We start from the raw sequence: 10771 nt of genomic DNA, 5'->3' as shown, positions 1-10771 counted from the left end.
AAGGAGGGCTCTCAAAGGCAGTGCTCGAGTGGAGATCACGCGACTCCAAATGTGACAACTGCCTTTTTCTCTTTTTTAAATTGTTTTTACTGAGTTTTCCTGGCAGCTCTATCAATGTGCCATTATACTTGCGAATAACAAGGCAGCAACCATGTGTGGCATATTAAAGAGGGGTTGTTTTTTTCCCCTTTGTGGATCCATTTTGGGTGAGCGTGGGTCTTGGTGCCAGCTTTGCAGTGGATCTCCCCTCCTGGGTGCTGGTTTGGGTACCAGAGCACAAAGGCAAAGCACCAGCGTGAATCCAGGCAGGCAACAGCGTGTTGCTCAAGCACAGCAAATGCTGCTGCCTCCCAGGGAAAATCCCCAGCTTTCCTTGCAGTATTGCTCTGCCAGGCTCTACAAACCCAAAATGGGGGAAAAAAACTGAGCTCAGGGACATTTTTAGGCTGGTAAAATCGCAAATAGATTAAAATTCCAACTTCTCACTAAATATGTATGATCTGGGCTGTAAATATTATTTTGCATCTCTAATTATGATATTGGGTTTGGTGTGTCTGCAACAGGGTTAAATTATGCTGCCTGTTACAGCTGCCTCTTTGAATTTGCTAGCTCTGAAACTCTTATAATTGAAATCGTGACTTTTAGTACTCATTTCCTTTCATTTCTATATTACATGTGCTGAATTCAGTCCTGAGTTTGGTGACCACCCTGCTCACACTGCAGCCACCCAGCAGTGCTCGAAGCAGGGACCCTTCCCTTTTCGCACTTTTATAGGGGGGAAAATCCCATATAATCCTCACTGAGCCCCCAGGTATTGCTGCTGTGCAGCCACAGCTGGGGTTGGTGTGGCTGTACTTGAGGGGTGACTTGACTGTGCCACCTGAGCAGGGGTCACAATATCCAGCAAGAGGTCATCACTGTCCTCCTTCCTGCATTACCCTGCAGTTGCTCTGCACAGCCTTGCTAAGGCCATGCCCTATGACCAGTGTTTGCTCTTTTCTAGCTCCTAGGGGAATATAAATATATATATATAAATCATAATACAACATAACATATTGGAGTTGGACTCGATGATCCTTATGGGTTCCTTCCAACTCAAGACAGCCTATGAGTCTATGAATATAATATACTATATATAATATAATATAATCAAAACATTCTTGGCACCAATTGTTGACTTTCTAGGCAGGTTACACGGGGAAGCTGGCCATGACAACACAAGTGCAAGGATCATCACCCACCCAGGAGCTGTTTCTTGGCAAAGACCTCAAATCTAGCCGAAAATTCACAATGCCCTAATCTGCCTGGCAAGGGATCCTCCTGCTTGGTCTCCTGTAGCAAGATGCTAAACCCTGAGGAGCACTCAGATATGAAGTTTGGAAAAATGTTGGCAAAAATAACCATCCTCAGCCCTCGAGGAGGGGATAATATGGCTAGAGGGAGTGCGGAGGGATGAACAATTGCATCTACACACCTAAATACTTCTGAAGATGAAGACTGAGGCTGCCTGAACAGCAGCAAACTAGCTCTGCTGTCTGCAGGGGCTTTTCTCTTTCCCCATCCCAGGTTTTCTGCCTGAGCCAGAGCAGCGTTTCTCCCCCCATCCCATACACATCCCTGGGATAGGATGGGAGATGTGTTTGGATGGGGATGGGAAGAGCCGTTGCATGAATCATTCCCAGGATCAACAACCATGATCGCTGGATCTCAGGAGCAGGGCTATGAAGACATCAAGGAAAATATCATATCCTTTTATTTCATGCCTTTATACCAAGGGGGTTGGTGTTTTCTTTGCAAGCTCAGGCAAGTGTCTACTCAACATCCCGGGGGATTATTCATCCCCTCTACTCTTGGCTTCTAATTAGCAACTAAAGGGGAATAAAATAATTAAATATGCCCAAGGTAACGATACTTGGAAACTTCAGGTCACGTTTCAGCCGGGGGAGGTGGCAAGTAGTTGGAGCAGGTGAGTTTGAAGTCTGTGGGAACCTGAAAGACACAAAAGGGAAGGGAAGATATAGGGGGGAAAAAACACAAAGAAAAAGACAATCCAAATTGTACACTATGAAGGCATTAGATTTGTGAGTTTAAATGATGCCTAGAGTTAAGGTGATGCTTAAAGGCTGTCCACGCAGGTGCCAGCAGTGCTGGGCAAAGTGGGGGACACCTAGGGACCCCCTTTCCTGGGATGGCCTGCAGGAATGCTAGGCAGCCCCTGAGCCTCTGGTACCCTGCTCTCACAGGTGGGGGACAAGGTAAATTGAAGCCCTTTTATTTCCCAGCAAAAGCTTGGTTGGTCCTCACCCCCTTCCTCCCCTTGGGGGCTGCAATTCTGCCCTTGTTAGACCTCGAAGTAATTCCCATTAACATTTATGAGAATTTCATGATCAAAAGAGGAATCAGCCCTTTCATCTTCCAGACGTGCCTGAACACACATCGCCTGGCCCCAAAACCCCGTACCGCCAGGCGGGAGCTCCTGCCTTGTGCCAGGGTTCCTCGGGGTGCACACCCCAAAACCTGTGGAGAGGTTGTGGGGTCAGGCTCACCCTCCTGGACCCAACTGCATACCATCGGTTCAGCACTTCTTCCTTTCCCTTCCCCCTAGGAATAAATAATTAGCAAATCACCACACACTGCACTATTTTTCAAGGGAAAGGTAATATTGATAGCTCATTTCCAGATAAGAAATATGGAATAAATTTCAAGCCATTGCCCGGAGCCATAGGACGAGCCGGTGGCTGAGCCGGGCTCAGAAACCTGGGCTTGGGAGTCCCAGCCCTAGCGCAGCCGGCTGGGTTGCAAGGCGGCTCCCAAAGAGCCCACATCAAAGCATGCTGCAGGGTTGTGAAAGCGTTGCAGCATTGCACGCAGTGCAACTCCTGCTTAATGAAAATCTGCTCATCCCCTTCCCGCTGTGAGCAGACCCTCACCGAAGGTGTGTTTCTGTTGCTACAGATGTGATTGTGGGCCAGCAAAGCCCATCAAGGGGGGCATTTGTCCAGGTAAATGGAGACACACCATGTCTTTGCTGATAGCTGAGCACCTGGATAAGCACAAGCTGGGATATGTTTTCCCAAAGCTGCGATCAAGGTGCAGGCAGGAGTTTGGCAGGAAAGCAGGCAGCTCCTGGGGAAGGAGCAAGGAGGGAAAACAGACAACGGGCTTAGCTCATGTCTGCCACTGAGACCAGAACAAGTTTTTGCTCACCATTTTTTGGGAAAAAGAAAGAAGCTTCCACAGCATGAGGTCACCCCACTGATCCGGTTTCACTCCCAAATGGTTTCCGAGGCTTTGCCTATGTACATGGGGAGCGGTTGGGAACAGCTTCCCAGGGCAGGCAAGGGGTGATTCACCCTCTTCCTCCTCTGCCAAAGGGCTGGCAAGCGCTGGCAAAACAAAACGACGTCAGCACCTATTTCCCGTGTTTTAAACACTTGTTTATCATCAGCAAATAATAACCTGTGATACCTGTCGAATAAAAGCCAAGCCTGCTTTCTAAGTAGCGATTGCTCCCGTGGCTTCCTGCTGGCTTTCAGTGTTTCAAGCCTGCTGTGCATTTTCTGGATGCTAGGGGAGATGCACAAGACCCCTTATTTTCTCTGTTTTGGTTTGAAAGCCTGCTCCCAGGTGGGTTATGGCTCCTTGCATCCTCAGCCCTGGCCGGCCATGGCTCTCCTGTCCAGGGCCCAACACAAACAGGCAGCTGGAGCAAGCAGAGCTGCACTGCCTCCACTGCTGCCACAGCACTGAGGGCACCCAGGAGTGTCCTGCACAGCTGGGGTGCCATGGGGCACAGCACCCTGCCTGGAAAGCAGTAGGCAACAGCGAGGGGCAGTGTACCCCCAGGCACTGTCCCCCAGGGTCTCTGTGTTGTGCCCACACTGGTTTCGCAGCTTCCTGGCATCCCTGCCCGCGGTCTGTACCGATCTGAGCCGTGATGTCTTGCCAGAAGAGCCCCGCAGCTGTGTGGGATGTTGTATCTGGGTGAACGACAGGTCACAGAACCTGGCACTGTTCATGAGGGGACAATAAGCCTGGAGCGAGTGCTCTGGGGAGACACGTGCCCTCAGAGAGGGAAGAGGGAAACCTGTAGCTGTCCGCAGGGTCCCCTGAAGGCGATGTGCTGGGGTGGCTGCAGAAAATCGTGGGCAACCAGAGGCAGAAGCAGGTTCATCACATGCTGCGGTGTGACCGTGGGTGACTGGAGCAGCACATCCTTCAGCGGGGAGTCAGGGCCTACCTGTGCCAAGTCACCTCCTCAGGAGCCAGCTGCTGCCCCTTCCTCCTTCTGGCACCAGACCTGAGTCATTGCCAGTTGCCAGCACCAGCCCCGGCACCATCCCATGGCTTTTGGCAATTGACTCTCGTCACCTGGGGTGCCACAGGTGCCTGTCGAGGGACAGGTGCCTCCACCACATCTTCCTGAAAGGTTGTCAGCCTCCTTCACCCCTTCCCAGGAAGCCCCATTCCTGCCATGCCCCGCAGAGCCATCACCTGGCTCAGTCATCACCATCCCACCAGTGAGCATCATCTCCGGCTCTGCCTGGAGCGCCAGAGCACCCCGCTGACTCACCCACGTTAATTTGCACGGCAGTCTCAGCGTGATTGCCACGGATGTGTCTGGGGACAGAGCCAAGAGTCCCATGCAGGGGACACAGCCCCCAAGGGGTACACCTCTGGCATGGCAAGGGCTGGCGAATAATTGGGATCCTACCCATTTTGCTCAGCTCTGGGGAGCAGCATCAGGCTTATTTAAATAACAGGGAAACCCAGGCTCTCCCAGCAAATGGACGGCAGGGGCCAGAAGGCAAACTGGGGCTGACAGGGCTTTGTAACAGGGGGTATTTAAGCAGCAGAAAGGTCTCCCCAGGGTCCTGACTCTGCAGCTCATCACCTCAATTACATGCTGCTCCTGGAGGTGGCCTGGCTCATGCATGTCCAGCTGACAGCCCACTGTTCCAGCCCTATCCCAAATTAATTACATAATGGACCAGGAGCAATACAAGACCTCCCAGAGCCCTCACCCCCAGTCCTGCATCATCTGGAGGATGCTTTTATCCTTTGTGCAAAGAAAGGAAGGAAAGAAGGGAAAAATGACTGGGGTCTGAGCTGAGAATAGGGGCTGGAGGGCTTTTCTTCCACCATGTCCTGTCATGGCAGAGACTACACAGTGCAGCCGACATTGTTCTGCTCTCCCAGCATGGGCTTTGCCTTCCTTCCCCCAGGTTGGAGGAGAGGGACCACTTTGGAGGGGCCATGTGTCCCCACATCCCTAAGCCACCAACCAGCCAGGGACAGGGGCAGTCTGCCAACAACCATGGCTTCACTTGGGTGGCCAAGGGTGCCAGGCGGTGTGGGAGGACACAGCAGATGCCGTGGTGGCATTGCTATTCCCCATGCATCCATCACAACACAGCTGGAAGCACGTCCCTGGGCGTATTCCTGCACTGCAGGAGTGCTCGGTTGGTTATTTCAGGAGCAGAGCATGTGCGGGACACCAAGGAGGTGCTCCCCCTCTGCCGTGACACCCACAGCGTAGGGGGCCATAGCCAGGGCTGGTGGGTGGCCCCCTGCATGTGTGTTCTCTGGCATGTTTGTGTTTCCCGGCTCCCGCGGGAGCGACTGACACCCTTGGCATGTGCCTGATCCCTGGCACCGTCCTCGCCATCACGCCCTGGTGCATCAGCAGCAGCGTGACACTCACACAACAGCAGGGCTGGCACGCTGGGGCACCAACGAGCCACTGCTGGGGTGGTGGGGGCGAGGAAGGGGCCCATCAGCTCTGCTTTCCTAAGGCTTTTATGTACCAATTTCCCACCCTGGCCTGGCTGGGCTGGAGGAGACGCCGAGTCGGGGCGCTGGCACCGCTCCCCACCAGGTCACCCAACAAGCTCCAAACATGCCCAGACAGCTGGGTGGTAAAAATACTCCCTGGCCCGCTGTTTCGGCTGGATTAGCTCCACTGATCACCTCCAACAAACCGCCTTAGCCAGGAACCGCAGGCAAAAGCCCAGCCGGGATAAAAAAAAAAAAACAAAGCAGTTTTCAGAGCACAGGCCAGCTGGGATGGGGGACCACCAACACCAGGGAGCACACGAAAACCTCAGGGGTGAGGAGGAAGGATGCTCCATAGCTGGCAATGCCTCCTGCCAGTACCTCCCCACACCCAGTATTTCAGAAAACATCTTTTTTTTCGTGCCTTCCACCCCAAACCCTCACGGCTCTTTCGAGTGGGTGGGTAAAACCCGCTGGAGGAGTTGACCGGGGTGATGGCATCTCGCCCGCCACCCTCCTCCCCTGCACACCCGGCTAATGGCACACGGAAATTAATTCAGACGAGTGGGACAGAGTACTGCAGCTGGGAAGGAGACAAGGCCCCCGAGGTGCCATGCGTGGCGCCGAGGGGACGTGGGTGCCGCCGTCCTGGGGCGCTGGGAGGGCATGACAGGCTCCGGCCAGGCCAGTCCAGCTTGTTGCTGGTCCTGCTCGCGGGGAGTGTGTCAGAGCCACGAGGCAGGGTCTGGGGCAGGGACCGCAACCCTGCCACCCCACAGCGCCAGCTCCCCATCACCCCACTGTGCTGGCTCTGGGAGGAGGGGGGTGAGAGTTCCCAGCAGTGGTGGCAGCCCCAGGATCAGTGCACGCCCCCGAGACATCTGGGATTTTGACAGACTGATTTTGGCAAAGGGCTGGGCCGTGGGGCCCTCCCTGGGTGCACCCTCTCAGCCCCCAGCCCCTGGGAGCAGAGCAGCGCTCCCAAGACAGGTGTCATCTGTGCGATGAGAGCTGGTCGTTCTCTGCACACACGCACCCCCGCCACCATCTCAGCAGAGAGCGGTGGTCACCCAGACAGCCCTCCCTGCTGCCACCGGCACCGCGGGGAAGGGGGGACATGGGAGCCCCAGGTCCCGCCTGGCTGCCCGGGGAGTGAATCAGCAGCGCCCGGGGCAGGTGCCGGGCTGAGCCGTGCGCAGGCCGCGAGGGGCGGGGGTTTTGCACTCGCTCTCGCCTGGCCAAGGATAAATAGGAGGCAGCGGCGAGTCGTGCCAAAGCCGCTCTTCCCATCGCCAGACGTACCTGAGAGTCGACACCCAGCCCCGGCAGACATGGACTCCCAGGACTGCCCTTGTGCCACGGGTAAGGCAGCACTCCCCTCCGCCTCGGCCCCGGGGGGCTGCGGGAGCCAGAGCACCCCGGCGCGACCACCGACGCTCCCGCTCGCCGGCCGCCTCCTCCGCCGCCATCCCCGATGCTCTCGCTGAAATCCTCCCCCCGCGCTGCGGTGTCACACCTGGAGCATCTCAGCGGGAGGAGGCCGGGACCTCCCCGCCGAGCGAGGCCGAAGCATCAGTCGCGGCCGGTGCTGCGGGGGCTCGGAGGAGCGGCGACGCGGGCCTCGCCTCGGAGCACCGCCGGGGGTGTGCGGTCCCCCTCCCACCACCTCCCCTCAACCCTTTTTCTCCTTTTCTCTGTGTTTTAGGTGGCACCTGCACCTGTGGGGACAACTGCAAATGCAAAAACTGCAAATGCACATCGTGTAAAAAAGGTAAAGGGGGTCCCGTGGGGTGGGGCAGAAACATCCGGGGGGTTTTCAATACACATCCCGGGACATGCTGAGTCAAATCAGGCTCAGCATTATCAAGAGTTAAGTTTATTCCTCCTGTATTTTTTTGCTCCCAAAGGAGCTCAGGGTGAATTCCACCCCTCCCCTGCCGCCAGGCAATATAAGCCCCCTGGTATAACCCAAAACTCAGCGTACCCCAGGCTCGGCGCAAGGGGATGCCCCGAGAGGAAACCGGTGCCGAGATTTCTTCCGGCTGCTCCCGATGCCATCAGCCCCGGGCAGAGCTGTGTGTAAGAGGGTTTGCACAGAGAGGGGTTGGGGGGGCCCAGCGAGCCCCTGGGGGTCCCACACCCTCCTGCTGCCTCCCCAGAGCCAGTTCCGGATGCAAAAACACCCGGGGAGACACCGCCAGGGATGGGGATGCCGCTAAAAGGCATCGGTGGGAAGTCTCCAAACCAGCTATCTCCGATGGGACCCCCCCAGACCCCACCTTGAGATGCCCTTGGGAATGTCCCCAACTTTTTTTTTCTCCCCTGCACAGGCTGCTGCTCCTGCTGCCCGGCGGGATGTGCCAAGTGTGCACAGGGCTGCGTCTGCAAGGGGCCCCCCTCTGCCAAGTGCAGCTGCTGCAAATAGGGACCCCCGGCAGCACATCTGGGGGCCAAAGAAGAATAACCTTATTATGTATGTTGGGGTTTTTTATATATGTGTTCAGATATCTTTAGTGTTTGTCACTTGTGAGGTGTAATAAGCTACCTAAATAAAGTGATGTGTATATAAAGGTCTATAAGGCACCTGGCAGTTCTGTTGGACGGGGCGGTTGCCCTAGGGAGTGGGAGGGCAGCATGTTTGGGGGGTCATGGCAAAGAGCCTGCGTCTATTTTTGCTCCTGTCTTCCAGTCTTGGCTCTGCTCTCTCTACCAGCAGCTCTGACTCGTTTTAACACTTTCCCTGCACAAGGTAATTTATAAGGGGTTTTTTTCCTCCACCCTGTTGTTACCCAAGGGCAAATCCCATGCTCTCTCCTCCACCAGAAAACCTCGGGGCTAATTAGCAGCTCGTTATTACAAGCCTTCACTGACAGTGTAATAACCACTGCAGCCCTGCCCATTTCCAGGGGTAACATTTCCACCGCAGCTGGAGTGGCAGGGAACTGGTTTAGTTTTCCTCCTGGCAGTTTAGTTGAACTGACTGGAAGAACCACCCTGCTTGTTCCTCTGCCAGCCTGGCAAGGTGCTTTTTGGGGGGAGCCCCTAGTGACCTGGATGCCCACGATGGATTGTGATGCCCACGCCAAGGTGCAATGCCCACAGTGGGGTGTGATGGCCACGATGGAGAGTGATGTCTGCAATAGTGCGATGCTCATGCCGGGGTGCAATGTCCACAATGGCTGCAATGTGTTCTGATGGCCATGGTAGGGTGCAATGCCTGCAATGGGATGGGATGCCCATGCCAGTATAAAATGTCCACAATGGGCTGGGATGCCCGCAGTAGGTCGCAATGCCTGTGCCAGGGTGCGATGCTTGCAATAGGCTGGGAAGTCCATAATGGGTTGTGATGCCCGTGCTGGTGGGTGATGCTTACCCTGCCCAAGCACTGCCACGCTGCTGCCAGGACGCTGCACCCCAGGTACCACGTGGTAATGTGCTGCTTCCCACAACACACTCCCCAAAACAGCCTTTGTGGCCTCTTTTTAGCTGCAAAGCTTTTTCTGACCCATCCAGCCACCATTGCCAGGACTCAGCCAGGGTTTTGGCACAGCCAAGGGCAGCTCTGCCCACTGGCTGCTCATAATGCCAGTCCCCAGGGACTACCCCTTTGCTCCAGGAGGACTCTTCCCCCAGGGCGTCCCCTGAGATGTCACCATGACCCCACACTTCATGGGTGTGAAGCACATCCCTATGCCAGGTGAATGTAGGGCAGGGCAGGATGCTGCAGGCAGGGTACAGCACCAGCTCTGGAGCTTCAAACTTGATTCTGGAAATAGCAGCGTTATCTTTATTCCTCCCTACCCAAGGAGATTTATGTGCCAACCATGTAAAAACATTGCTGGTGAACCCGCAACAAGTGTGAAGGAGAGGTTGCTAATGGGATTTATCCCCAAACGTGGTTTAACCAGTGGGGCTGACAGCATCCTTCCAGCCCCACTGTTTCCACTGGGTTTGCATCGCTCCTGCCCCATGGCTTTGCCTTGTGCCCATCCCCATGCCCCACAGCAGCGTGATGGAGAGCAGCTATCAGATGCTGTCCCCTGCCTGCATGGGGGAAGTGGGGGGCTCTGAGCCCTGAAACCTGTGCTGAGCAGCTGCAGTTCTTCTGCTTGCTTTACAGCTGACATAAAACCAGGGTTGGACCCAGCACTCCTCTTAAATGGGCACAGCCTCGGGATTAACTACTGCCTGCCAGCCCTGGGAAATTGGGGCACCAGAAGCGATGATGTGGAAAACCCCCAAGGTCCCCTCTCCCTGCTGGTGTCTAGCACGTGCCCTGCAACCCAGAATTTTGGTGAGCCTGTGTTTCAGGGGAAAACACGGCTCATTCTGCCCTGCCCTGCTGTGGGTGACTTCATTACTCAGTGGAAATGCCCTGATTGGGAAACAGTATTTTCCGGGCTCTTTTCCCATCCTAGCTCCATGCACAGTCCTGTGCGGATGCTGCACTGCCCATTCCCACTCGCAGTGATGGGGCGCCCATGGCCACGTGCCGCAAGATCGGGCACAGCCCCTCCATGGGTGACGTGTCGGATTTCCAGAAATCTAGGAATTGTCCCGCCTCCCCCGCAGCCTTGCCCTGCACACTCACCCTCCACTTTTGGTGCAGCCCTGTCGTGTTGGGGTGCACATCCTCACTTTGGGGGGCTTTCCTTTCTTCAGACAGTGGTGCAGAAGAGCCCATCCCCACTAGAGGGGTGGCTGGGGGGGTAGCACTGGCCTGCAGCACCGCGCTGGAGGGTGGCTGGGAAGTGATTTCACAACCTGTGTTTATGTGCAATAAGACCACACATGCACTGTGATTTCACCTCTCCTCCTTTCCCGCTCAGTCAGTGGCGAGCCTTCTGGTTTAGCGTCATATTTACACTCTTGATGCTGCCTGCAAAACACTGCCAGGAAAAAACCCTCTGTGGTTTTGCAAACAAGCACGAGCTGTTCCCTGGCACAAGTTCCCAGGGCTGTGGACCCCCTCCCAGTTCCAGGGCCCGCTGGCCTG

At 55.5% G+C, this 10771-nt stretch overlaps 1 protein-coding gene across 1 annotated transcript; it reads left to right on the top strand.

Moving 5' to 3' along the window:
• The first annotated feature begins 6983 nt into the window (after window positions 1–6983).
• LOC141963684 (metallothionein-1) lies at window positions 6984–8354 on the top strand. Its single transcript, XM_074913247.1, has 3 exons — window positions 6984–7137; window positions 7481–7546; window positions 8106–8354. The coding sequence occupies exons 1-3, from the start codon at window positions 7107–7109 to the stop codon at window positions 8198–8200; spliced, it is 192 nt and encodes a 63-aa protein (XP_074769348.1). The 5' UTR covers window positions 6984–7106; the 3' UTR covers window positions 8201–8354.
• Window positions 8355–10771: the final 2417 nt, after the last annotated feature.

Source organism: Athene noctua, chromosome 9 (genome assembly GCF_965140245.1).
Source record: "Athene noctua chromosome 9, bAthNoc1.hap1.1, whole genome shotgun sequence".
In the NCBI taxonomy this organism is placed as follows: domain Eukaryota; kingdom Metazoa; phylum Chordata; class Aves; order Strigiformes; family Strigidae; genus Athene; species Athene noctua.
This window is presented reverse-complemented; position numbering and strand designations above follow the sequence as displayed.

What these genes read in the sequence shown, in the direction of transcription:
- LOC141963684 (XM_074913247.1), top strand. Translation starts at nt 7,107, where the DNA reads ATGGACTCCCAGGACTGCCCTTGTGCCACGG. An exon ending in GGACTGCCCTTGTGCCACGG is followed by an intron (nt 7,138 to 7,480) that starts GTAAGGCAGCAC and finishes TCTGTGTTTTAG; the next exon opens with GTGGCACCTGCACCTGTGGG. An exon ending in ATGCACATCGTGTAAAAAAG is followed by an intron (nt 7,547 to 8,105) that starts GTAAAGGGGGTC and finishes TCCCCTGCACAG; the next exon opens with GCTGCTGCTCCTGCTGCCCG.